This window comes from Bufo bufo, chromosome 1, assembly GCF_905171765.1.
Source record: "Bufo bufo chromosome 1, aBufBuf1.1, whole genome shotgun sequence".
Lineage (NCBI taxonomy): Eukaryota > Metazoa > Chordata > Amphibia > Anura > Bufonidae > Bufo > Bufo bufo.
This window is the reverse complement of record NC_053389.1, coordinates 806,810,733-806,838,114: the sequence shown is the minus strand read 5'-3', so window position 1 is coordinate 806,838,114 and position 27,382 is coordinate 806,810,733. Positions and strand designations below refer to the sequence as shown.

The following is a 27,382-nucleotide window of genomic DNA, read 5'->3' as shown; positions in this document are numbered from 1 at the left end:
CTTACCTGCGAGCTGCGATGTCTCCGTGTCCGGCCGGGAGCTCCTCCTACTGGTAAGTGACAGGTCTGTGCGGCGCATTGCTTAATGATCTGTCACTTACTAGTAGGAGGAGCTCCCGGCCGGTCACAGACATCGCAGCTCGCAGGTAAGTATAATGCTTCTACAAATTGCTAAGTAACCATGGCAACCGGGACTGCAGTAGCGTCCTGGTTGCCATGGTTACCGATCGGAGCCCCAGCGATTAAACTGGGACTCCGATCGGTACTCTCCGCTGCCACCAATGATAGGGGGGAGATTTTAATTAGGAGGGGGAGGGAGGGGAGAGGGCCCACTGGCCACCAATGAGTTAACTACAGGGGAGGGAGGGGGGCCGGCCGCACTGGACAACAAAGAGTTAACTACAGGGGAGGGAGGGGGGGCCGGCCGCACTGGACAACAAAGAGTTAACTACAGGGGAGGGAGGGGGGCCCACTGGCCACCAATGTGTTAACTACAGGGGGGGGCTGCCCCCTGCTGCCCCCTGCTGCCTGGCAGCACCTGCCAGGCAGCAGGGGGCAGTCATGTACACAGTTCATAGTATATTCTAACCTGAAGCGTCCCCATCACTATGGGAACGCCTCTGTGTTAGAATATACTGTCGGATTTGAGTTTTCACAAAGTGAAAACTCAGCTCTGAAAATGCTTTTATGCAGACGGATCCGTCTGTATGAAAGTAACCTACGGCCACGGATCACGGACACGGATGCTAATCTTGTGTGCATCCGTTTTCTTTCACGGACCCATTGACTTGAATGGGGCCGTGAACCGTTGGCCGTGAAAAAAATAGGACAGGTCATATTTTTTTCACGGCCAGGAAACACAGATCACGGATGCGGCTGCAAAACGGTGCATTTTCCCCTTCCAGGCAGCAGGGGGCAGTCATGTACACAGTTCGTAGTATATTCTAACTTGAAGCGTCCCCATCACTATGGGAACGCCTCTGTGTTAGAATATACTGTCGGATTTGAGTTTTCACGAAGTGAAAACTCAGCTCTGAAAATGCTTTTATGCAGACGGATCTGTCTGTATGAAAGTAACCTACGGCCACGGATCACGGACACGGATGCCAATCTTGTGTGCATCCGTTTTCTTTCACGGACCCATTGACTTGAATGGGTCCGTGAACCGTTGGCCGTGAAAAAAATAGGACAGGTCCTATTTTTTTCACGGCCAGGAAACACGGATCACGGATGCGGCTGCAAAACGGTGCATTTTCCGATTTTTCCACGGACCCATTGAAAGTCAATGGGTCCGCGAAAAAAAACGGAAAACGGCACAACGGCCACGGGTGCACACAACGGTCGTGTGCATGAGGCCTAACTCACAGTATTATTTCACTACCACAGCAGACTCCCTATGTGGGTTACTGTAAGGCACAGTGTTCTACACCACTATAAAAGCTCTCTGCAGCCAGGAAATACCAGTTTTTTTAACGTGATTTGCCGCGAATAAATTCAGATCGAATGAAATTTTTGGGGAAAATTAGTCAAAACATCCGATTTGATTTTTTTTTTACTTTGCTCATCTATAGTTATAATAGTGGGTTACAGTATGCTTTATAATAGGGGGTACAGTCAGTTATAATAATGTGGTGCAGTATATGTTATATTAATAGTGGGGTGCAGTATATGTTATAGCTAGGGTTGTTGCGATACCAAAATTTGTATTCGATTTCGATACCATAAAAAAGTACTGCGATACTCGATACCATTCGATACCACACGAAAAAAAACACACCAAAAAAGCTGCGTGCATTCCGCATTTTATGGAACGTCCGGCCCATAATCGAACAGTCCGATCCTATTTTTTGGGGGGACAAGGTGACCCCATAACATTTTTTCTGTTATGGGGTTCACCGCATAGAAGATATTTTTTACATTTCAATAGTTCGCACAATACTTTTCAGACTTGGCGATATGTAATATGTTTATTTATTGTTTATATATTTTATATGTAAAATTGGGAAAGGGGGTGTTTCAAACTTAATATTTTCGTGTTTGTTTTTTAAACTTTTTTTTTTTTTTTACTTTTTATTTAATAACTATTAGCCCCCTTAGGGGCTAGAACCTGGGGTCTTTTCATCCCCTGTCCTATTCACCCTGATAGAGCTTTATTAGGGTGACTAGGACCTCACACTCTCCCTGCTGCCCTGTGCATAGTGCACACGGCAGCAGGGAGGTTACCATGGAAGGCTTCAGTAGCGTCCTGGCTGCCATGGTAACTGATCGGAGCCCCAGGATTACATTGCTGGGGCTCCGATCAGAAGCTCCCACTGCATCACCAATGAAGAGGAGGGGAGGGGACCCTGTGGCCACTGCCACCAATGATTATAATACTGGGGGGTTGGGGGGGTGCACTGCGCCACCAATAAAGATAAGTAGCCTTTAAATACAAATACAGGAGGCGGGTGCCGGTGGCAGAATCAGATAGCCGGCACCCGCCTCCTGTATTTGTAATAATGGGTGACTTATCATCATTGGTGGCGCAGTGGCCACAGCCCCTCCTCTCCTCCGCCCCCCCTCTCTCTTATTGGCGGCAGCAGCGGCACAGGGGGGAGGGAGAGACTCCTTCTCCCATGTGCTGCTGAGGAGAACATGGAGCGCGCTGAGAGCAGCATGCGCCATGTTCTCTGATACTAGGCTGTAGCGCAGCCTAGTATCGGTAAATGTCAAATCCCGGTATCAAATCGATACCGGTACAAAAATATTGATTTGGTATCGTTAATTCAATACTTGCTACAACCCTAGTTATAACTATATGGGGTACAGTATGTTATAACAGTGGGGTACAGCAGGGGCGTTGCTAGGGTCTCAAAAGATCTGAGGCCCAAGCCCCAATGAATATGGCCCAGTTCTCTAAGTGACCCTCCCACACCGCATTTTGCTGTGCTCGCTATACAGCAGCACATACCTCTCACATCCAGTGTCTCCAGGTGACGTCTCCTCCGATGTAGATCTTCTCTGTCATCGTCTTCTTCATTTGATCCAGACACTTCTCTCAGTTGCCTCGTCTCTGCAGAGTGTGACACACAGACATCTTAGCTTCCTCACATTTCTATCATCATTCCCCAACTGGAGTCCCCACAGTGTTATCCTGCTGCTCACTGCGCTCCCCAATACCTCCAAATACTATCTTGAAGAAAAATGAGTGCCCCCGTAATAGTGCTCCTCATAGTCCCACCAATAGTTATTCCCCTCTAGAATGCCCTCATTGCTAATACTGCCTCCAACAGTGATAGTGCTCCCATTAGTAGAGGATCCCTCCATTATTAATAATACCCTCACAGAGTCCTCAGTAGAAATAAGGCCCCCTATTGTTCCCCCAGTGGTAATAAAGCTCCCTACAGACCCCTCAGTAGTAATAAGGCCCCCCATAGTGCTCTTAAGTAGAAATAAGGCGGATCTATAAGTTCCTCCTATAAAGCACCCAGTAGTAATAAGAACGCCTATTATGTCCCCTGGATTTATAATACCCCTACAGTGCCCCCAGTATTTATACTGACCCCTACTGTTATAATGCTCGCCCTGTAGTGCCCCCAGTATTTATAATGCTCCCTACAGTGCCCCCTGAAGTTATATTCCTATCTCCACCATACAGTCCCATGTAAATAACATCACACCATCTCTCCTGCCGTCTCCAATATACAGTCCCATGTAAATAACACCCCTCTCCATAGCCCCCTCCAAAATACAGTACCATGTAAATACTTTCACCTCCTCCCAAGCCGCCTTTAACATACAGCCCCAAGTAAATAATATCACCCCCTCCCCAGCCACCTCCCACATGCAATCCCATGTAAACATTACCCCCTCAACATACAGTCCCATGTAAATAACATCGCCCCCTCAAATTTCAATCTCATGTAAATATTTCTCCCTCAGACCCCTGTAATATTCAGTCCCATGTAAATAACATCACTCCTCCCACAGCTGCCATCAACATACAGTCCCATGTAAATAACATTACTGTCTCCCCCAACCCCTCCGACATACAGTCCCATGTAAATAACATCACTCCCCCCACAGCTGCCGCCAATATACAGTCCCATGTAAATAACATTACCCTGCCCAACCCCCTCCAACATACAGTCCCATGTAAATAACATCACTCCCTCCTACAGCCACCATCTACATACAGTTTTATGTAAATAACATCCCTCCCTTCAGCATTAACAGTCCCAGTTAAATAACCACAACCCCCAGCATTGCTCTGCCTCTCCCTTCATGTAGCAGACATCACCACAGCTTCTTCCCCCCAGGACTTCTCCTCTTCACTGCCCTCCTCTCCTGCACTGGTCACATGATGGTCGCAGGTCCTTCTCAACCACTGCCTTTTTTTTACTATTCACATGACCTGTGATGTCATCACAGGTCCTTCAGCTATTCCAGTGCATTAGATTCAAATGTATTGCCCTCCTCAGGCGGCAATACAGTTGTATCTAGCAGGCAGGCAGGACATTCAGGGCCTGGGCCAAAATATCAGGGGCCGAGGTCCTGAATGTTTTTACCTAGCAACGCACCTGGGGCACAGTATGCATTATACACTATGTGTTATAATAATAGTGGGGTGCAGTATATGTTATAACTATATGGGGTACAGCATGGTATAACAGTGGGGTACAGTCTGAACAACCAAATTCAGTCGCACCTGGACTGTGCCCTGTCCCCGGCACATACTATACCGGAACAGTGGCCAGAACTATGGGTGCACAGTCATACTGTCATATCCTGCTCGTGTTAAGGAATCGTTTTTGGACTGCTTGTTCAGAACTAGCCATTGTTTTTTCAGACACCACTGTGTGTTGTTTCACTGCGTCCTATTTAAAAACAAATCATAGAGTATGCGTAATATCTCAGTCAAAAAGTCAAAAAGAAACATTTATTATCTATTTTAGTTAAAACAGCAAAAAACATAATTCCACAACAGTTTTATAGGTTTTGTTTTTATGGCATTTCCTTATGCAGTAAAACTGACCTGTTACTTTTATTCTCGGGGTCAGTATGATTACAGCAATAAAAAATATGTTTAGTTTTTCTCGCTTTTTAATACTGGAAAAAATAAAAACCTTGAAAAAAATTAGTTTTTTCTTTTTGTTGCCATATTCTGACCCCTATAACTTTTTTGTAGTTTGTATGTGTATGGAGCTCTGTGGGGGCTCATTTTTTGTGGAGTGATCTGTACTTTTCATTGATACCATTTTGTGGTGTGAATCACTTTCTAATTTTTTGTGGGAGGTGAAGCCACCAGAAAAACGTCGAAGCAGCCACTTTGACTTTTTTCTGTTACGCCATTTGCCGTATGGGATAAATATTTTTATACATGGCGATGTATAAACGTTTTTGCACATGGCAATTCCCATGATGTTTATTTTTTTTATTGTTTATGTGATTTGATTTTGGTGAAAGGGGGATGATTTAATTTAATTTTTTTTTTTATATTTTAAAAACACTTTTTTACACTTTTTTTTTTATATTAGCATTGGAGTCTATTAGGATTATTTTATGTTTCTTTGGAGCCCTGCCATATGTGCGGCAACCTTGGATCATTAAGGAGGGCCGAGGCTGCTGCACTCCCCATCCGGCTCCCCCGATCCTTGAGCAGGGGACCCGGGGCACACCCAGAAGGGCACGTTTCTGAGTTTTTTCACTCCCAGATACCGTAGTCATGTTTGAGGGGCTAAATGTATGCCATCGACATTATTGTCAAGCACCATCTTTAAAGTCCCGCCCATTGCTGTACATGTACAGCGCTGGTCGGAAAGGGGTTAAACCCAGTGCTGTGCAAGCCCAGTCATGCACATGTTCAGGGTCCTATCCTCTCCTCCATAATACATATATCATTATTTATAGTGGCTGATAAATCAGATATAACAGTATAAAATATGCATACAGTCAGATACTAATACTATAAATGATGATGCCACCAAAAGCAGGGCTGGCAGGCATGCTGTATTCCCTTCTGATCCTCAGCTGTGACCGACACTCGGACTCTCCAACTGACACAGCATCTCGTGTGTGGACAGGAAGTCACGTTCTCTAATCCGTCCTATGACAGCCTCAATGTGAGTCTAATAGTAATGAATAGAGAAAGTGACTTCCTGTCCACACACAAGACGCTGTTTCAGTTACACATGACACAGCTGAGGATCAGAAGGGAGTGGATAACTCACAACTACAGCCACTGGTAAGAAGATTATCTTCACTACACTTTTCTAAAGGGCCAACGAATAAAACACTTTATGGGACTGCTTCTTTAAATGATAAAGTCTGCTTTCCTGCAGTCACCACTAGAGGGAGCATAGGAGCTGACTGCTGACTGCTTATACACTGCTCAAAAAAATAAAGGGAACACTTAAACAACACAATGTAACTCCAAGTCAATGACACTTCTGTAAAATCAAACTGTCCACTTAGGAAGCAACACTGAGTGACAATCAATTTCACATGCTGTTGTGCAAATGGGATAGACAACAGGTGGAAATTATAGGCAATTAGCAAGACACCCCCAATAAAGGAGTGGTTCTGCAGGTGGTGACCACAGACCACTTCTCAGTTCCTATGCTTCCTGGCTGATGTTTTGGTCACTTTTGAATGCTGGCGGTGCTTTCACTCTAGTGGTAGCATGAGACGGAGTCTACAACCCACACAAGTGGCTCAGGTAGTGCAGCTTATCCAGGATGGCACATCAATGCGAGCTGTGGCAAGAAGGTTTGCTGTGTCTGTCAGCGTAGTGTCCAGAGCATGGAGGCGCTACCAGGAGACAGGCCAGTACATCAGGAGACGTGGAGGAGGCCGTAGGAGGGCAACAACCCAGCAGCAGGACCGCTACCTCCGCCTTTGTGCAAGGAGGAACAGGAGGAGCACTGCCAGAGCCCTTCAAAATGACCTCCAGCAGGCCACAAATGTGCATGTGTCTGCTCAAACGGTCAGAAACAGACTCCATGAGGGTGATATGAGGGCCTGACGTCCACAGGTAGGGGTTGTGCTTACAGCCCAACACCGTGCAGGACGTTTGGCATTTGCCAGAGAACACCAAGATTGGCAAATTCGCCACTGGCGCCCTGTGCTTTTCACAGATGAAAGCAGGTTCACACTGAGCACATGTGACAGACGTGACAGAGTCTGGAGACGCCGTGGAGAACGTTCTGCTGCCTGCAACATCCTCCAGCATGACCGGTTTGGCATTGGGTCAGTAATGGTGTGGGGTGGCATTTCTTTGGAGGGCCGCAAAGCCCTCCATGTGCTCGCCAGAGGTAGCCTGACTGCCATTAGGTACCGAGATGAGATCCTCAGACCCCTTGTGAAACCATATGCTGGTGCGGTTGGCCCTGGGTTCCTCCTAATGCAAGACAATGCTAGACCTCATGTGGCTGGAGTGTGTCAGCAGTTCCTGCAAGACGAAGGCATTGATGCTATGGACTGGCCCGCCCGTTCCCCAGACCTGAATCCAATTGAGCACATCTGGGACATCATGTCTCGCTCTATCCACCAACGTCACGTTGCACCACAGACTGTCCAGGAATTGGCAGATGCTTTAGTCCAGGTCTGGGAGGAGATCCCTCAGGAGACCGTCCGCCACCTCATCAGGAGCATGCACAGGCGTTGTAGGGAGGTCCTACAGGCACGTGGAGGGCACACACACTACTGAGCCTCATTTTGACTTGTTTTAAGGACATTACATCAAAGTTGGATCAGCCTGTAGTGTGTTTTTCCACTTTAGTTTTGAGTGTGACTCCAAATCCAGACCTCCATGGGTTGAAAAATTTGATTTCCATTTTTTATTTTTGTTTGATTTTGTTGTCAGCACATTCAACTATGTAAAGAACAAAGTAGAAATCAAGATAGCACCAGGGGGCGCCACAACACTTATGTTACAGCAATATCTATACACAGGAGCAATCTTTTTAAAATTTTCCAAATTTAAAAATTATATCTTATGTGATCGAATGGAAAAATGTTAATCGTGGGTCAACCCCTTTTCCAGGGGCTTCAATATCAGATTGGTGGGTTCATTGTATACAAGGCACAGCGCCATACATTGTTTAGTGGTGGTGCCTGGTATTGCAGCGTAATCGTATTGACTTGAATGGTACATATATACAGAAAGGCAACGTGACTGATGGACGTGATGCTACAAGCCGAGGAAGGGTCGGCAGCGTTGCTTATTGGGTGGGCTGCCGAGAGTTGGACCACCACCTGTCCAGGGGTGGGCAACCTGCAGCACGCCAGCTGTTGTGAAACTGCAATTCCCGGCATGCCCCATTTATTTCTATGAGAGTTCTGAGATGAGCAGAGCAAGTATGCATGCTGGGAGTTGTAGTTTCACAGCAGCTGGTGTGCCGCAGGTTGCCCACCCTGAGACGACAAGTCGTCAGTAATTACGTCCCGGAAAAATCCCTTTAACGTCATATCTGAAATGAAGAAATCAATTCTTGAGCCTCCGATATAAATACGTAATTTTTTATTTTAAACATAAAATGGATATTATACATGGGGATATAAAAATATTGAATATTTCACAAGGCAATTTAATAAAATAAAAATGAAATACTATAAGTGGGGGAGGGGCGTTGTGACGCCAAATCCGGATTGTGTCGAGGTGCTGGAAAGTGCTGAAAATGCCGCTGCTAGGATTATTCTTCAGCTCGGGTGCCCGCAGCTCTTGCCTCTCTGTGCCCGGGGTCCTGCCTGGTGGATGGCGGACACCTTCTTGCAGAGTTTGGGGTGCGGGGACGCCTCGCAGACTGTGAACGGCGCACCCCCCACCATTCTTGCCTCTTGGGAGGTGGAGGATTTACAGAGGTGTCTCGCTCTTCGGTTCTGAAACCAGACCTGTGGGCGTGAAATAGTTAAGACGTTAATGCACCTGAGAACTTTTTTTTTTTTTTTTTCAAGCAATTTTTTTTACACCTTTTTCAAGAGCTCTGCTTGCTGTCAGTGAACGAGAAACCTCTTCTTTACATTCAGAGGCCGTAAACCTGTCAGTCGCTAGTCCTGCTCTCAGCCGAGAAGCGGATACAGTTGTAACCAGTGCAGACAATGCTCTGCCAGCCCAAAAGCCCGGACTGATACATTGTAACAAACCAGCAGAGAGATATGTGCAACTGCAGGCTGAGGCGAAGAGAGCAGGACCAGCCAGATACAGGTTCACTGACAGCAATGTTCTCATTCACTGACAGCAAGCAGAGATTACTGAAACATAAAATATATTGGAAACTTCTAGAGCGTTTTATTTATAAACTGATACAGCTTTATTTACATAAAACTAGAGGACCCCTTTAAGTGCCATATGATATTGTGTGGGTGGGATATTAGAGAGCGAGTTTTCTGCGCCGTTTTCATAAACCGATCTGATATACGGCTTCCTGTTTATGGTCCGTGGTAACGGAATCCATAACGCGATTCAGTAAATACCGCAACGCGAACCCGCACACGAACTTCAAAATAGGAAATTTGCTCATCCCTACTTGAATGCATTAGTAAGTTAATACTGTATTTCTGAATTATTTTAGCAGCTGCCACCTAGTGGCCGATACTAAAACTGCAGCAATTTATAATTTTTTTATACTCTGCACAGAAAAATTTGGGATAAAAAAAAACTTGGCCGAATATATAAAAAGTTTTACAGTGTCTCTAATTGTTTTTATCTATGGTATTGAAAATAATGATTTTTTGGGCTATTTCTTTTTTATTTTATTTTATGCGATTATGTTGCGTCTCAATCTATTCCGTTGATGTTATGGCCGCCATTATCCAACTTAATTGGGTTGTCAGCTTTTCCAGACACCTATATGGAAAACCAAGCTACTAGCGCCACCCTATGGAAACAGAGTATGTAACAACTAAGGACTCGCTTTTATGATTATGATCATTATTCACTAACTGCAATACCAGACATGGCCTTCACATAAGAGTGGCGCTATTTCTGGAGAAAAAAACAGCAGACCTTTTTTTTTTTTTAATCCTTGGACAATCCCTTCAACTGTTCGAAAACCAGCCAAGTTATTTTATGTGTTCCTGATGTCACTTTCTTTTCATTATTTTTTTTTTCATATTACAGTTCATAATAGTAATAATTTTTATTTATATACTTTTATATTATATAGTTGCTTTTACATGTGTGATAAATGATATATTTAAATGTCACAATGAAAGGATTAGAAAAAATACAGCTGCTTTCTCACAGGTTGTGCCTGGTACTGCAGATCTGCTCCATTGAAGTGAATTAAACTGAACTGCAATACCACACATGGCCTGTAGACAGGTGTGGCGCTGTGTATTGAAGAAAGCATTTGAAACAAATTGTGAATGAAAATGATTACCTGAATTCTTGGTTCTGGGATCCCGGTGACCTGAGCGAAGCAGCACCGGCTCACATAATCGGGGTACGGATTGAAATCAAACTGCTTCTGGAGGAAGAGGGTCTGCTGCCTGTTGTAGAGGGTCCTCTTTCTACAGTTCTGAATTGAGGTTGATGGGACTTGGCCTTCTTTCTCTTCCTTGACTCTCTTAGATATTCCCATTTCCTCTTTAGGAAACATCCCTGAAAAAAATAGACAAGCAGTGGACAACATGAAAGGGGTTGTCCAGTAAGAAAACACATTTTAATATGGTGAATTCTGGGTTTCTAGGGAGCGGTCCATTGTTTAGAAGCTTCATGTCTTGGCGAGAGTGGAGAGATGTTACAAAGAGCATCTCTCCCTCTGGAGGACCTGTCCTGTCCAGCATTACACTCAAAACCCATGTATTTGATTGAGCACTGTGTAATGCTTCATATTCCCTGTGGTGGCACTGTAGGAACATTGGACAGTTACTGCCAAGTTCTCCAACAGATCACAGCTGATCGCTGTGAGGACATTTTGAGTTCAGCTTATTGTCTATGGACCCTTCTAACATGAGGGGGTGCCGGTTGTTAGACCCCCACCAATCAGATACTGATCACCTGTCCTGCGGGAAACACATCAAAATTTCTACTCCAAGGGAAGCCCATTAACAGAGACAATCCCAGAAATCATGAACGCACAACATTCGGGGAAAAATCTCCAGTAATCAAAATTGATTGAACAACATTTTTCAGTTTTGGCCACCATTTTCCTTTCCAGGACAATAAGCAATGATGACAGATATAAACCTCCACTAATACTCCCAGAACTTCTACTCATTGGTGGTGACACCCATTGTCCAAAAAGATTTTGGACATTTTTACAATAGGGCTGACAATATATAAAAAAAAATCTTACTCTTAATTCCATTTGGTGGCTTCCTGGTCAGAAGGTCATCCTGAGTAACGATGGATGGTGTAGATTGGTCTCTCCAGACGTTGAAAGGTCTGGTTATTGGAGGCTCCTGTGGTATCCCAAGGATGGAATAAAGCTCCACCAAGGTGTCCTGAAGCCTGTTTGGATCATTCAGAGGCTTCTGTATTTCTGTCTCCAAGGGAATTTTAGGAATTGTAATGGAGTCATTCATGTCCTTGTCACTTGGTGGAAGGTATAGATCTGGATAGTCTTCCTGTAGAGATAAAGCATTGGAGATGGCTTGATCCAGCTCTGGGTCCTTCTCCATGTGTGCTCTTTTGGGTCTTCTCTACTCAGATTTGAGGTTGTCTTGGACTTTCCAGCACTTATATAGCCACATCACACTTGGAGAAGTAAAAAAATGTATTTTGGGACACAAAAGAAACATAACTTTGATGTGACTTAAAAGAGGTGATGACACCTTCAGACCTTGATCCTACCTGGAGGTGTCTACCCAGTTCACACTAGAGGTTTTGGGCCCAGTGGTGTCATATATTAAATATGAATAAGAAAGTGTTAAAAACAACAATAAAAATAGACTTCAAATAAAATGCATAAACACTTCAAGTGGACATGGAAGGAGACAATTGTATTATTATGCTAAAAAGTCACTTTGACATCAGCCTGGACTGGTGTGGAAGTTTCAGTGTAAAGAATTCTAAACTATTAAATGTTTTATTTATTTTTTTATTGCAAAAACAGTAGACTAAAACATAGAAAATGAGTTAAAAATAAAATCTAACACTATGAAATAACAAACAATTAAACAAAAAAATAAAAAAAATAAACTAATAATACTAAAAAAAACTAAACATTTAAAATAAGGTAAAATGAAACAGAAAAAGTTAACTAAAAATAAAATCTAGCATTATAAAATAACAAAATTCAAACGAAAAATAAACTACAAATCTAATAAAAATCTAAATTAAATTAAAGAGTAACTAATAAAACAAATAAAGTTAAAAATAGCAACAAAGTTAGAATAAACATTAAACATAAACTAAAAATAGCATTATATAATAAAAAAAAGCAACAAAGGTAGAATAAAACAAAAAATAAGCTAAAAAAGCTTTATATAATCAAGATAAAATACAAAATCAAACTAAAAATAAAAGTGCAGTTATAAACTGCAAAAAAATTACTTAAAAATAAAAAATAAAATCATGACAAACTAAAAATAAAATAACAAAATAACAATAAAAATGAAAGTAATAAAACAAAGTATAAGATAAAGCAGTTTTTTTTCATGGGCTCGGGCTGCCCCATAACTTTGGTCACATGATATGAAGATCACATTGTCGCATTGCGGCATAACATCTTAACACCTCTTTCACACTACCGTATGGCTATTTCAGTATTTTGCGGTCCGTTTTTCACGGATCTGTTGTTCCGTTTTTTTTGTTTCAGTTGTGTTTCCGTTTCGGTTCCGTTTTTCCTTTCCGTTTTTCCGTATGGCATATACAGTATACAGTAATTACATAGAAAAAATTGGGCTGGGCATAACATTTTCAATAGATGGTTCCGCAAATATGGAACGGATATGGAAGACATATGGATGCATTTCCGTATGTGTTCCGTTTTTTTTGCGGACCCATTGACTTGAATGGAGCCACGGAACGTGATTTGCGGGCAATAATAGGACATGTTCTATCTTTCAACGGAACGGAAAAATGGAAATACGGAAACGGAATGCATACGAAGTACATTACGTTTTTTTTGCGGAACCATTGAAATTAATGGTTCCGTAATACGGACCGTATACGGAACTCAAAAAAACGGCCCGCAAAACGGAAAAAAAACGGTCGTGTGAAAGAGGCCTAAGACTGTCAATTTGTGGCATGTGACATAACGAGACCGCAACACGATCAAAAATTCTAGATGGAGACCGGGGCCAAAATGCTGCTGCTAATGGATCAAGCGATTGCATGGTCTCCAGGCGCCAAAAATATGTAATAAAACTAAAATACAAATACAGGAAAAAGCAACTGCTCTATGCATAATAAATTGCTGAAACTAAATAGGAAAAGCCATTATTTGTGTGTGAATTAGTATATTTTATTTAAAAAAACTCTAAATTTTTCAATTTTTCAATTTTTGTACATTTTACCCCTAAGAAAAATAAAAGAGAAGGAAAAATGACTATAATAGAGATCGGAAAAGACCTCTCAATGTGTCATGGAGAAAACAGCACATAAAGGACATTGGTCGTCCAATATACACGTAAGAAAGTAATCGGATGATGAGTGCCGGAGCGCTGCCGCCTCCATCACCGCACGGCCACCTGGAGATCCGGTAGTCTTTAGGATCCTAATGGCCATTATGGCATAATGAATTGGCCGGTAATGAGCCCTCAATACACAAGAAGGTGACATTAGAGGGATGAGGTGGCCGGGCAGAGACATCGTCAGCAAGTGGGACTACAAAGGAATTCAGCAACTGATCCTTGTAATGAGCTCCAATCCACGACCACAATGTCTGCGCAAAATACATATTATCTATCTATCTATCTATTATCTATTATCTATTATCTATCTATCATCTATCATCTATCTATCTATATATCTATCTATCTATCTATCTATCTATTATCTTTCTATCATCTATCATCTATCTATCTATTATCTTTCTATCTATCTATTATCTATCTATCTATCTATCTATCTATTATCTATCTATCTATCTATCTATTATCTATCTATCTATCTATCTATCTATCTATCTATTATCTATCTATCTATCTATCTATTATCTATCTATCTATCTATCTATCTATCTATCTATCTATCTATTATCTATCTATCTATCTATTATCTATCTATCTATCTATCTATCTATCTATCTATCTATCTATCTATCTATCTATCTATCTATTATCTATCTATCTATTATCTATCTATCTATCTATCTATCTATCTATTATCTATCTATCTATCTATCTATCTATCTATCTATTATCTATCTATCTATTATCTATCTTTTATCTTTCTATCTATCTATCTATCTATATATCTCATATCTATCTATCTATCTATCTATCTATCTATCTATCTATCTATCTATCTATCCATCCATCCTATTTCCTACCTAATACTGTAGTATTAGTTACTATCTGGCTCTTCTTCTGGGATTGTATTGTCCTTTGCTCACAGAGGTGTTAGCAGAAATCCTGCAGCATCAGAGGTTATGCGTGAACGTCCATTTACATAATAAATGCTCCATTAGTATTTGTGTATTGTCCGCACTATGAGGTGTCAGTGGTTGAGGTGTGTACGGAAGATCAAGGGAGGAGACATCATTTTTGTCACTCTTTAGAAAACATCAAGGGAAGGTCCACTTTGTTCTCCAGAGGAGTCCTTCATCCAGTCCATTTATAAGATGGCCATGGATCCTCATTCTGTCATTGCACTTAGTGGGCAGCCATGGACTCAGAGCTTGACCAGGTCCTTTCCACCGTTCTCTCTCTAGAAGAAGACTATCCAGCAATGTCTCCTACCTTGGTGGACCAGTGCCACCCACCCGCATCCAATACCATGCACTTATTTCCTGGTTTCTTCTGTTCCACGGACGCTCAACAAGATCTACAATGCTCTCTTACCCTGAGGGAATCTCTACTGGAGATTTACAATCTGGTAAGAATCCAGCAGCAGGCACAAGTAGGGAAGAAACTGGATCTGAAGAAGCCATCAAAGATAGTGAAGATACCGTCATCATCATCAACCTTCAACTATGTACCCAATGAAGAGTTTCCAACCACAGCTAAGCGTAAGTCAATGCTGCACTAGTAATGGTCAACCATCATATTCATTCCTGACTTGTATTATCTAATAGAATTGGTCCAAACTCGAAGAGAATAAATGTTAGAATTTTTCTTTCACTATAAAATTTCACACTCTCTCCCTCATCTTGTGTCTCCAGGAAAATTCCACGAACAAGAAAATCCAGTTTATAAGAAGGCCAGGATGGAAGAGGATGAGATGAGGACAACTGCCTCCAAGAACAGAGGAATAAAGAGGACGAACTACAATAAAGAACAGATCGCCTTCCTCACCAGCGAGTTTGAGCGGAATCCGTATCCAGATTTTACCAGCAGATGTCGGATTGGTCGCCTGACTGGAATTTCAGAGCAAAGAATACAGGTAGGAAATGATTGTCGACTTAGATAAAATATTATAATAATGATACAAATAATAATAAGAATTTAACCCCTTAGTGATCACCCATACGCATTTTACGGAGGTCACTAAGGTACCTTAGGCTGGGCTGCCGTTTTTTACGGCGGCCCGGTCTAAGCGCTGCACAGGTCCCCCGTGCAGCGGGGAGCAGGGGCCCAGCTCTCACACGAGAGCCGCGGCCCTGCTCTAACAGCCCGGACAGGCAGGAGTGCCGACCTGGGCTGTTTAACACTTTACATGCCGCGGGCAATGGCAAATGCGATCGCGGGGTGCCGATGTGTGTGTAGGCTGGATGGGGTCTGATGTAGGCCCCAGACCAGCCTTGAGTAGTTTCCATCAGGCTGCGCTGGTCAATGTGAGAATAGTATTGCCATTAAAATGCAGCGCACTATAGGCATTGTAAAAGCAATCTGTTATAGTCCCCTTGTGGGACTATTACATGGCAAAAAAAAGGTAAATAAATAAAAATAAAAATAAAAATTATGCTTTTTTTCCATTGAAAATATGCTTTTCAATGACAAAAATTCTCCCCCATATGTTTGGTATTGCTGCGTCTGTACCGACCCGGACTACATAAATATCATGTAAACTATCCCCTACGGTGAACGCCGTAAAAATGAAATAAAAAAAAGAAAGAATTGCTAATTTATTCTTAGTTGCCACCGAAAATACTTAATAACAAGCGATCAAAAAGCGCCATTTACTCCAAAATAATACCAGTGAAAAATACAAGTCGTCTCGCAAAAATCAAGCCCTCACACAACTCCGTATAAATAAATATAAAAAAGTTATGTGTCTTGGGAAGCGGCAATGCAAAAAAAAATTTTTCCTTTAAAAAAAAAAGGGGTTTTATTGCACAAAATGTAGTAAAATGGAAAAAAAAACTATATGTATTTGGTATCCCTGTAATTGTAGTGACCCAAAGAATAAAGATATTATGTTATTTATACTGAAAAATGAACGCCGTAAAATTTATAACGTAAAAACGCAGTGGCCTATATAGATGGAAAAATAAAAAGGTTATAGCTCTTGGAATGCGACGATGAAAAAAGGAAGAAAAACGCTTGGTCGGTAAGACCCAAAACAGGCTGGTCACTAAGCAGTTAACCCTACTGAAAGAATGTTTTTGTTCTTCGCTTTTCTTGCTCAGTTATATTAATGATGATTATTTTTCCATTTTTCTCCAGATTTGGTTCCAGAACAGAAGAGCAAGACATCTTCTACAACCAAGCAAATCTGCACAGGAAGCTCAAAATGGGAATTTCCCAGCCACAGAAAAGACCTGGAATGGTTACAATGAGAATCCCCCCATCCTACAGCTCTATGGAGCAGCCCCCTCTGCAGACCCCTCCTGGATACTGTCAGACATGGCGTCGGTGCTGTATTAAACCGCCAGTCCAGCTGAGACATTACACTGCCATGCAGGCACTTACTGAAGGCAGAACCGGACTTCCTTTATTCATGGGGTCCATAGTTGTTGCTGCTTCTGGAAATACTATAAGAGACTGATGTTTGAAATCATCTTTCAATAAATTCTATATTTTCTGATATTATCTGGCTTGAATTTTTATTTCATAAACCTGTATCCAATGATGGGTGACGGCTATACGATGCGGCGATTACCGCTATCAGCTGTTATGAAGTAGCTCCAGCCCCAGAACTACAGCTCCATCCACCGAGTAGTGGACAGAAGTGAATAGGAGCGGCGCTGCAGTTACCAGCTCCGTCCACTACACAATGGGTGGAGCTATAGTTGATCTGATCAGCTGTTTGAAGAGAAGGCGCGCGCCGTGCCAGCGCTGCCTCCTCTTCATTGTTTACCTGCTCGCCATCGCATCTGAAGCGGTGAGCTGGTGTAATTACACCGAAGCAGTCCCATTCATTTCAATGGGACGGCTTGTTCCTATACACTACTGCAGATGCAACAGCAAGCAGGTAAACAATGAAGAGGAGGCAGCGCTGGCACGGCGCGTGCATTCTCTTCAAACAGCTGATCGGTGGGGGTGTCGGCTGTCGGAACCCTGACGATCTGATATTGATGACCTATCCTGAGGATAAGTCATCAATAAATATAACTTGGACAAACCCTTTAATGCTTTCTATGTGTTCCCCAAAGCTGTCTATAGGTGGCACCGTTTAGTTAATTATCTCCTGAATCAGCAGAAGGAACTAGCTTTCCCCTTTGACGGAGGAGATTTTTACTCAGGATTGTATCAGCCACTTAAATTTAGCTCTGTCTACCATTCGGGACAGATGCTGGTTCAGTTTAGCTCCAGGAGAAACATAATTCCTGTTGAGAGAACAATCCCTGAGGGAAAGTTGGAGAAGACATACATAGACCATCCAGGATCACAAGGTCATGTAGGTTTGTAGTCTCACTCTCTACCACACTTTCTCGCTGTATATGTCACTCATGTGACTGGACCCCGGTGACCCTATTCCCCCCTACTACTATCACCCAACTAGAGACCCTGCTCCCCCCTCCTCCTGTCACCCCACTAGTGATCCTGCTCCCCCCTACTACTATCACCCAACTAGAGACCCTGCTCCCCCTCCTCCTGTCACCCCACTAGTGACCCTGCTCCCCCCTACTACTATCACCCAACTAGAGACCCTGCTCCCCCTCCTCCTGTCACCCCACTAGTGACCCTGCTCCCCGCTACTACTATCACCCCACTAGTGACCCTGCTCCCCCCTTCTCCGGTCACCCAGCTAGTAACCCTGCTCCCCTCTCCTCCTGTCAACCCAGTAGTGACCCTGCTTCCCCTCCTCCTGTCACCTCACTAGTGACCATGCTCCCCCTCCTCCTGTCACCCCACTAGTGACCCTGCTCCCCCTCCTCCTGTCACCCCACTAGTGACCCTGCTTCCCCCTCCTCCTGTCAACCCATTAGTGACCCTGCTCCCCCCTCCTCCTGTCACCCCACTAGTGACCCTGCTCCCCACCTCCTGTCATCCCACTAGTGACCCTGCTCCCCCCTCCTCCTGTCACCCCACTAGTGACCCTGCTCCCCCACCTCCTGTCACCCCACTAGTGACCCTGCTTCCCCCTTCTCCGGTCACCCCACTAGTGACCCTGCTTCCCCTCCTCCTGTCACGCCACTAGTGACCCTGCTCCCCCCTCCTCCTGTCACCCCACTAGTGACCCTGCTTCCCCCTTCTCCGGTCACCCAGCTAGTAACCCTGCTCCCCTCTCCTCCTGTCAACCCACTAGTGACCCTGCTTCCCCTCCTCCTGTCACCTCACTAGTGACCCTGCTCCCCCTCCTCCTGTCACCCCACTAGTGACCCTGCTCCCCCTCCTCCTGTCACCCCACTAGTGACCCTGCTTCCCCCTCCTCCTGTCAACCCACTAGTGACCCTGCTCCCCCCTCCTCCTGTCACCCCACTAGTGACCCTGCTCCCCACCTCCTGTCATCCCACTAGTGACCCTGCTCCCCCCTCCTCCTGTCACCCCACTAGTGACCCTGCTCCCCCACCTCCTGTCACCCCACTAGTGACCCTGCTCCCCCCTCCTCCTGTCAACCCAATAGTGACCCTGCTCCCCCCTCCTCCTGTCACCTCACTAGTGACCCTGCTTCCCCCACCTCCTGTTACCCCACTAGTGACCCTGCTTCCCCTCCTCCTGTCACCTCACTAGTGACCCTGCTCCCCCTCCTCCTGTCACCCCACTAGTGACCCTGCTTCCCCCTCCTCCTGTCACCCCACTAGTGACCCTGCTCCCCCCTCCTCCTTTCACCCCACTAGTGACCCTGCTCCCCCACCTCCTGTCACCCCACTAGTGACCCTGCTCCCCCCTCCTCCTGTCAACCCACTAGTGACCCTGCTCCCCCCTCCTCCTGTCACCCCACTAGTGACCCTGCTCCCCCACCTCCTGTCATCCCACTAGTGACCTTGCTCCCTCCTTCTCCTGTCACCCCACTAGTGACCCTGCTTACCTCTCCTCCTGTCACCCCACTATTGACCCTGCTTCCCCTCCTCCTGTCACCCCAGTAGTAACCCTGCTCCCTACTCCTCCTGTCACCCCACTAGTGACCCTGCTCCCTACTCCTCCTATCACCGCACTAGTGACCCTGCTTCCCCTCCTCCTGTCACCCTACTATTGATTCTGCTCCCCCTCCTCCTGTCACCCCACTAGTGACCCTGCTCCCCCTCTTCCTGTCACCCCACTAGTGACCCTGCTCCCTTCTCCTCCTGTCACCCCACTAGTGACATTGCTCCACCCTCCTCCTGTCACCCCACTAGTGACCCTGCTCCCCCTCTTCCTGTCACCCCACTAGTGACCCTGCTCCCTTCTCCTCCTGTCACCCCACTAGTGAACCTGCTCCCCCCTCCTCCTGTCACCTCACTAGTGACTCTACTCCCCCTCCTCTTGTCACCTCAATAGTTATCCTGCTTCCCCCTCCTCCTGTCACCCCACTAGTGACCCTGCTCCCTCTCTTCCTGTCACCCCACTAGTGACCCTGCTCCCTTCTCCTGTCACCACACTAGTGACCCTGCTCCCTTCTCCTCCTGTCACCCCACTAGTGACCCTGCTTCTCTCTCCTCCTGTCACCCCACTAGTGACCCTGCTCCCCCTCCTCCTGTCACCCCATTAGTGACCTTGTTTCCTCTCCTCCTGTCACCTCACTAGTGACCCTGCTCCCTCTCCTCCTGTGATCCCACTAGTGACCCTGCTCCCTCCTTCTCCTGTCACCTCACTAGTGACCCTGCTTCTTTCTCCTTCTGTCACCCCACTAGTGACCCTGCTCCCTCTCTTCCTGTTACCCTACTATTGACCCTGCTTCCCCCTCCTCCTGTCACCACACTAGTGACCCTGCTCCCCCTCCTCCTGTCACCCCATTAGTGACCTTGTTTCCTCTCCGCCTGTCACCTCACTAGTGACCCTGCTCCCCCTCCTCCTGTGATCCCACTATTGAGCCTGCTCCCTCCTTCTCCTGTCACCCCACTAGTGACCCTGCTTCTCTCTCCTCCTGTCACCCCACTAGTGACCCTGATCCCCCTACTCCTGTCCCTCCACTATTGACCCTGCTTTCCCCTCCTCCTGTCTCCCAACTAGTGACCCTGCTTCCCCCTCCTCCTGTCTCCCCACTAGTGACCCTGCTCCCCTCTCCTCCTGTCACCCGACTAGTGATCCTGCTTCACCCTCCTCCCGTCACCCCACTAGTGACCCTGCTCCCTCCTCCTCCTGTCACCCCACTAGTTACCCTGCTCCCCCTCCTCCTGTCACCTCACTAGTGACCCTGCTTCCCCCTCCTCCTGTCCCCCCATTTGTGACCCTGCTCCCCTACTCCTGTCACCCCACTAGTGTCCCTGCTTCCCCCTCCTCCTGTCACCCCACTAGTGACCCTGCTTCCCCCTCCTCTTGTCCCCCCATTTGTGACCCTGCTCCCCTACTCCTGTCACCCCACTAGTGTCCCTGCTCCCCCCTCCTCCTGTCACCCCACTAGTGTCCCGGCTCCCCCCTCCTCCTGTCACCCCACTAGTGATCCTGCTTCCCTCTCATCCTGTCACCCCACTAGTGATCCTGCTTCACCTCCTCCTTTCACCCCACTAGTGACCCTGCTTCTTTCTCCTCCTGTCACCCCACTATTGACCCTGCTTCCCCTCCTCCTGTCACCCCACTATTGACCCTGCTTACCCCTCCTCCTGTCACCCCACTAGTGACCCTGCTTCCCTCTCCTCCTGTCACTCCACTAGTGACACTGCTCCCCCTCTTCCTGTCACCCCACTATTGACCCTGCTTCCCCTCCTCCTGTCACCTTACTAGTGACCCTGCTCCCTCCTCCTCCTGTCACCTCACTAGTGACCCTGCTCCCCCTCTTCCTGTCACCCCACTAGTGACCCTGCTCCCTCCTCCTCCTGTCACCTCACTAGTGAACATGCTCCCCCCTCCTCCTGTCACCTCACTAGTGACTCTACTCCCCCTCCTCTTGTCACCTCACTAGTGACCCTGCTCTCCTACCCTTGTCACCTCACTAGTGAACCTGCTCCCCCCTCCTCCTGTCACCTCACTAGTGACCCTGCTCCCCCTCCTCCTGTCACCTCACTAGTGATCCTGCTTCCCCTCCTCCTGTCACCTCACTAGTGACCCTGCTTCTTTCTCCTCCTGTCACCCCACTAGTGATCCTGCTTCACCCTCCTCCTGTCACCCCACTAGTGACCCTGCTCCCTCTCTTTCTGTTACCCTACTATTGACCCTGCTTCCCCCTTCCTCCTGTCACCAAACTAGTGACCCTGCTCCCCCTCCTCCTGTCACCCCACTAGTGACCCTGCTTCTCTCTCCTCCTGTCACCCCACTAGTGACCCTGCTCCCCCTCCTCCTGTCACCCCATTAGTGACCTTGTTTCCTCTCCTCCTGTCACCTCACTAGTGACCCTGCTTCCTCCTCCCCCTGTCACCCCACTAGTGACCCTGCTCCCTCCTTCTCCTGTCACCCCACTAGTGACCCTGATCCCCCTCCTCCTGTCCCCCCACTATTGACCCTGCTTTGCCCACCTCCTGTCTCCCCACTAGTGACCCTGCTCCCTCCTCCTCCTGTCACCCCACTAGTGACCCTGCTCCCCTCTCCTCCTGTCACCCGACTAGTGATCCTGCTTCACCCTCCTCCTGTCACCCCACTAGTGACTCTACTCCCCCTCCTCCTGTCACCTCACTAGTGACCCTGCATCCCCCTCTGCCTGTCACCCCACTAGTGACCCTGCTCCCCAACCTCCTGTCACCTCACTAGTGATCCTGCTTCCCCTCCTCCTTTCACCTCACTTGTGATCCTGCTCCTCTCCTCCTTTCACCTCACTAGTGACCCTGCCCCCCCTCCTTCTGTCACCCCACTAGTAATCCTGCTCCCCCTCCTCCTGTCACCTCACTAGTGATCCTGCTTCCCCCACCTCCTGTCACCCCACTAGTGATCCTGCTTCCCTTCCTCCTGTCACCCCACTAGTGACCCTGCTCCCCCCTCCTCCTGTCACCCCACTAGTGATCCTGCTTCCCCCTCCTCCTGTCACCCAACTAGGTACCCTGCTCCCCCTCCTCCTGTCACCTCACTAGTGATCCTGCTCCCCCTCCTCCTGTCACCCCACTAGTGATCCTGCTTCCCCCACCTCCTGTCACCCCACTAGTGATCCTGCTTCCCCCTCCTCCTGTCACCCAACTAGTGACTCTACTCCCTCCTCCTCCTCCTGTCAGCTCACTAGTGACTCTACTCCCTCCTCCTCCTGTCACCCCACTAGTGACCCTGCTTCCCCTCCTCCTGTCACCTCACTAGTGACTCTACTCCCTCCTCCTCCTCCTGTCACCTCACTAGTGACCCTGCTCCCCCTCCTCCTGTCACCTCACTAGTGACCCTGCTCTCCCACCTCCTGTCACCCCACTAGTGATACTGCTTCCCCTCCTCCTGTCACCCCACTAGTGATCCTTCTCCCCCTCCTCCTGTCACCCCACTAGTGATCCTGCTTCCCCCTCCTCCTGTCACCCCACTAGTGACCCTGCTCCCCCTCCTCCTGTCACCTCACTAGTGATCCTGCTCCCCCCTCCTCCTGTCACCCCACTAGTGACCCTGCTCCTCCTCCTCCTGTCACCTCACTAGTGACTCTACTCCCCCTCCTCCTGTCACCTCACTAGTGACCCTGCTTCCCCCTCCTCCTGTCCCCCCATTAGTGACCCTGCTCCCCTACTCCTGTCACCCCACTAGTGTCCCTGCTCCCCCCTCCTCCTGTCACCTCACTAGTGATCCTGCTTCCCTTCCTCCTGTCACTCCACTAGTGACCCTGCTCCCTCCTACTCCTGTCACCTCACTAGTGATCCTGCTACCCCTCCTCCTGTCACCTCACTTGTGATCCTGCTCCTCTCCTCCTTTCACCTCACTAGTGACCCTGCCCCCCTCCTTCTGTCACCCCACTTGTGACCCTGCTCCCCCTCTGCCTGTCACCCCACTAGTGACCCTGCTCCCCCCTCCTCCTGTCACCCCACTAGTGACCCTGCTTCCCCCTCTGCCTGTCACCCCACTAGTGACCCTGCTCCCCCTCCTCCTGTCACCCCACTAGTGACCCTGCTTCCCCCTCTGCCTGTCACCCCACTAGTGACCCTGCTCCCCCTCCTCCTGTCACCTCACTAGTGATCCTGCTTCCCCTCCTCCTGTCACCCCACGAGTGACCCTGCTCCCTCCTCCTCCTGTCACCTCACTACTGACCCTGCTTTTCCTCCTCCTGTCACCCCGCTAGTGATCCTGCTCCCCTCCTCCTTTCACCTCACTTGTGATCCTGCTCCTCTCCTCCTTTCACCTCACTAGTGACCCTGCCCCCCCTCCTCCTGTCACCCCACTAGTGACCCTGCTCCCCCTCTGCCTGTCACCCCACTAGTGACCGTGCTCCCCCCTCCTCCTGTCACCCCACTAGTGATCCTGCTTCCCCCTCCTCCTGTCACCCCACTAGTGACCCTGCTCCCCCTCCTCCTATCACCTCACTAGTGATCCTGCTTCCCCCACCTCCTGTCACCCCACTAGTGATCCTGCTTCCCCTCCTCCTGTCACCCCACTAGTGATCCTGCTCCCCCTCCTCCTGTCACCACACTAGTGACCCTGCTTCCCCTCCTCCTGTCACCTCACTAGTGACCCTGCTCCCCCTCCTCCTGTCACCCCACTAGTGACCCTGCTTCCCCCTCCTCCTGTCACCCCACTAGTGACCCTGCTCCCCCCTCCTCCTTTCACCCCACTAGTGACCCTGCTCCCCCACCTCCTGTCACCCCACTAGTGACCCTGCTCCCCCCTCCTCCTGTCAACCCACTAGTGACCCTGCTCCCCCCTCCTCCTGTCACCCCACTAGTGACCCTGCTCCCCCACCTCCTGTCATCCCACTAGTGACCTTGCTCCCTCCTTCTCCTGTCACCCCACTAGTGACCCTGCTTACCTCTCCTCCTGTCACCCCACTATTGACCCTGCTTCCCCTCCTCCTGTCACCCCAGTAGTAACCCTGCTCCCTACTCCTCCTGTCACCCCACTAGTGACCCTGCTCCCTACTCCTCCTATCACCGCACTAGTGACCCAGCTTCCCTCTCCTCCTGTCACCCCACTAGTGACCCTGCTCCCTACTCCTCCTATCACCGCACTAGTGACCCTGCTTCCCCTCCTCCTGTCACCCTACTATTGATTCTGCTCCCCCTCCTCCTGTCACCCCACTAGTGACCCTGCTCCCCCTCTTCCTGTCACCCCACTAGTGACCCTGCTCCCTTCTCCTCCTGTCACCCCACTAGTGACATTGCTCCACCCTCCTCCTGTCACCCCACTAGTGACCCTGCTCCCCCTCTTCCTGTCACCCCACTAGTGACCCTGCTCCCTTCTCCTCCTGTCACCCCACTAGTGAACCTGCTCCCCCCTCCTCCTGTCACCTCACTAGTGACTCTACTCCCCCTCCTCTTGTCACCTCACTAGTTATCCTGCTTCCCCCTCCTCCTGTCACCCCACTAGTGACCCTGCTCCCTCTCTTCCTGTCACCCCACTAGTGACCCTGCTCCCTTCTCCTGTCACCACACTAGTGACCCTGCTCCCTTCTCCTCCTGTCACCCCACTAGTGACCCTGCTTCTCTCTCCTCCTGTCACCCCACTAGTGACCCTGCTCCCCCTCCTCCTGTCACCCCATTAGTGACCTTGTTTCCTCTCCTCCTGTCACCTCACTAGTGACCCTGCTCCCTCTCCTCCTGTGATCCCACTAGTGACCCTGCTCCCTCCTTCTCCTGTCACCTCACTAGTGACCCTGCTTCTTTCTCCTTCTGTCACCCCACTAGTGACCCTGCTCCCTCTCTTCCTGTTACCCTACTATTGACCCTGCTTCCCCCTCCTCCTGTCACCACACTAGTGACCCTGCTCCCCCTCCTCCTGTCACCCCATTAGTGACCTTGTTTCCTCTCCGCCTGTCACCTCACTAGTGACCCTGCTCCCCCTCCTCCTGTGATCCCACTATTGAGCCTGCTCCCTCCTTCTCCTGTCACCCCACTAGTGACCCTGCTTCTCTCTCCTCCTGTCACCCCACTAGTGACCCTGATCCCCCTACTCCTGTCCCTCCACTATTGACCCTGCTTTCCCCTCCTCCTGTCTCCCAACTAGTGACCCTGCTTCCCCCTCCTCCTGTCTCCCCACTAGTGACCCTGCTCCCCTCTCCTCCTGTCACCCGACTAGTGATCCTGCTTCACCCTCCTCCCGTCACCCCACTAGTGACCCTGCTCCCTCCTCCTCCTGTCACCCCACTAGTTACCCTGCTCCCCCTCCTCCTGTCACCTCACTAGTGACCCTGCTTCCCCCTCCTCCTGTCCCCCCATTTGTGACCCTGCTCCCCTACTCCTGTCACCCCACTAGTGTCCCTGCTTCCCCCTCCTCCTGTCACCCCACTAGTGACCCTGCTTCCCCCTCCTCTTGTCCCCCCATTTGTGACCCTGCTCCCCTACTCCTGTCACCCCACTAGTGTCCCTGCTCCCCCCTCCTCCTGTCACCCCACTAGTGTCCCGGCTCCCCCCTCCTCCTGTCACCCCACTAGTGATCCTGCTTCCCTCTCATCCTGTCACCCCACTAGTGATCCTGCTTCACCTCCTCCTTTCACCCCACTAGTGACCCTGCTTCTTTCTCCTCCTGTCACCCCACTATTGACCCTGCTTCCCCTCCTCCTGTCACCCCACTATTGACCCTGCTTACCCCTCCTCCTGTCACCCCACTAGTGACCCTGCTTCCCTCTCCTCCTGTCACTCCACTAGTGACACTGCTCCCCCTCTTCCTGTCACCCCACTATTGACCCTGCTTCCCCTCCTCCTGTCACCTTACTAGTGACCCTGCTCCCTCCTCCTCCTGTCACCTCACTAGTGACCCTGCTCCCCCTCTTCCTGTCACCCCACTAGTGACCCTGCTCCCTCCTCCTCCTGTCACCTCACTAGTGAACATGCTCCCCCCTCCTCCTGTCACCTCACTAGTGACTCTACTCCCCCTCCTCTTGTCACCTCACTAGTGACCCTGCTCTCCTACCCTTGTCACCTCACTAGTGAACCTGCTCCCCCCTCCTCCTGTCACCTCACTAGTGACCCTGCTCCCCCTCCTCCTGTCACCTCACTAGTGATCCTGCTTCCCCTCCTCCTGTCACCTCACTAGTGACCCTGCTTCTTTCTCCTCCTGTCACCCCACTAGTGATCCTGCTTCACCCTCCTCCTGTCACCCCACTAGTGACCCTGCTCCCTCTCTTTCTGTTACCCTACTATTGACCCTGCTTCCCCCTTCCTCCTGTCACCAAACTAGTGACCCTGCTCCCCCTCCTCCTGTCACCCCACTAGTGACCCTGCTTCTCTCTCCTCCTGTCACCCCACTAGTGACCCTGCTCCCCCTCCTCCTGTCACCCCATTAGTGACCTTGTTTCCTCTCCTCCTGTCACCTCACTAGTGACCCTGCTTCCTCCTCCCCCTGTCACCCCACTAGTGACCCTGCTCCCTCCTTCTCCTGTCACCCCACTAGTGACCCTGATCCCCCTCCTCCTGTCCCCCCACTATTGACCCTGCTTTGCCCACCTCCTGTCTCCCCACTAGTGACCCTGCTCCCTCCTCCTCCTGTCACCCCACTAGTGACCCTGCTCCCCTCTCCTCCTGTCACCCGACTAGTGATCCTGCTTCACCCTCCTCCTGTCACCCCACTAGTGACTCTACTCCCCCTCCTCCTGTCACCTCACTAGTGACCCTGCATCCCCCTCTGCCTGTCACCCCACTAGTGACCCTGCTCCCCAACCTCCTGTCACCTCACTAGTGATCCTGCTTCCCCTCCTCCTTTCACCTCACTTGTGATCCTGCTCCTCTCCTCCTTTCACCTCACTAGTGACCCTGCCCCCCCCTCCTTCTGTCACCCCACTAGTGATC

General features: G+C 48.7%; 2 protein-coding genes across 2 annotated transcripts in view; one reads left to right on the top strand and one right to left on the bottom strand.

The window, feature by feature from the left end:
• Positions 1-10,189: 10,189 nt before the first annotated feature.
• On the bottom strand, positions 10,190-11,953 carry LOC120988740 (homeobox protein siamois-like). Its single transcript, XM_040416391.1, has 2 exons — positions 11,257-11,953; positions 10,190-10,631 (listed from the first exon to the last, which is right to left on the bottom strand). Exons 1-2 carry the CDS (start codon positions 11,601-11,603, stop codon positions 10,196-10,198), a joined length of 783 nt encoding a protein of 260 aa, XP_040272325.1. The 5' UTR covers positions 11,604-11,953; the 3' UTR covers positions 10,190-10,195.
• Positions 11,954-14,395: 2,442 nt separating this feature from the next.
• LOC120988730 overlaps positions 14,396-27,382 on the top strand; it is a 51,234-nt gene continuing 38,247 nt past the window's right edge. The window contains exons 1-3 of the mRNA XM_040416379.1: positions 14,396-15,097; positions 15,251-15,471; positions 16,695-16,883. Of these exons, the coding sequence (XP_040272313.1) occupies positions 14,755-15,097; positions 15,251-15,471; positions 16,695-16,883 (753 nt within the window). The 5' untranslated portion in view covers positions 14,396-14,754. The remainder of the gene's footprint in view (positions 15,098-15,250; positions 15,472-16,694; positions 16,884-27,382) is intronic.

What these genes read in the sequence shown, in the direction of transcription:
- LOC120988740 (XM_040416391.1), bottom strand. Translation starts at nt 11,603, where the DNA reads ATGGAGAAGGACCCAGAGCTGGATCAAGCCATCTCCAATGCTTTATCT. An exon ending in AAGATTTTTTTTTATATATT is followed by an intron (nt 10,632 to 11,256) that starts GTCAGCCCTATT and finishes AAATGTGTTTTC; the next exon opens with TTACTGGACAACCCCTTTCA.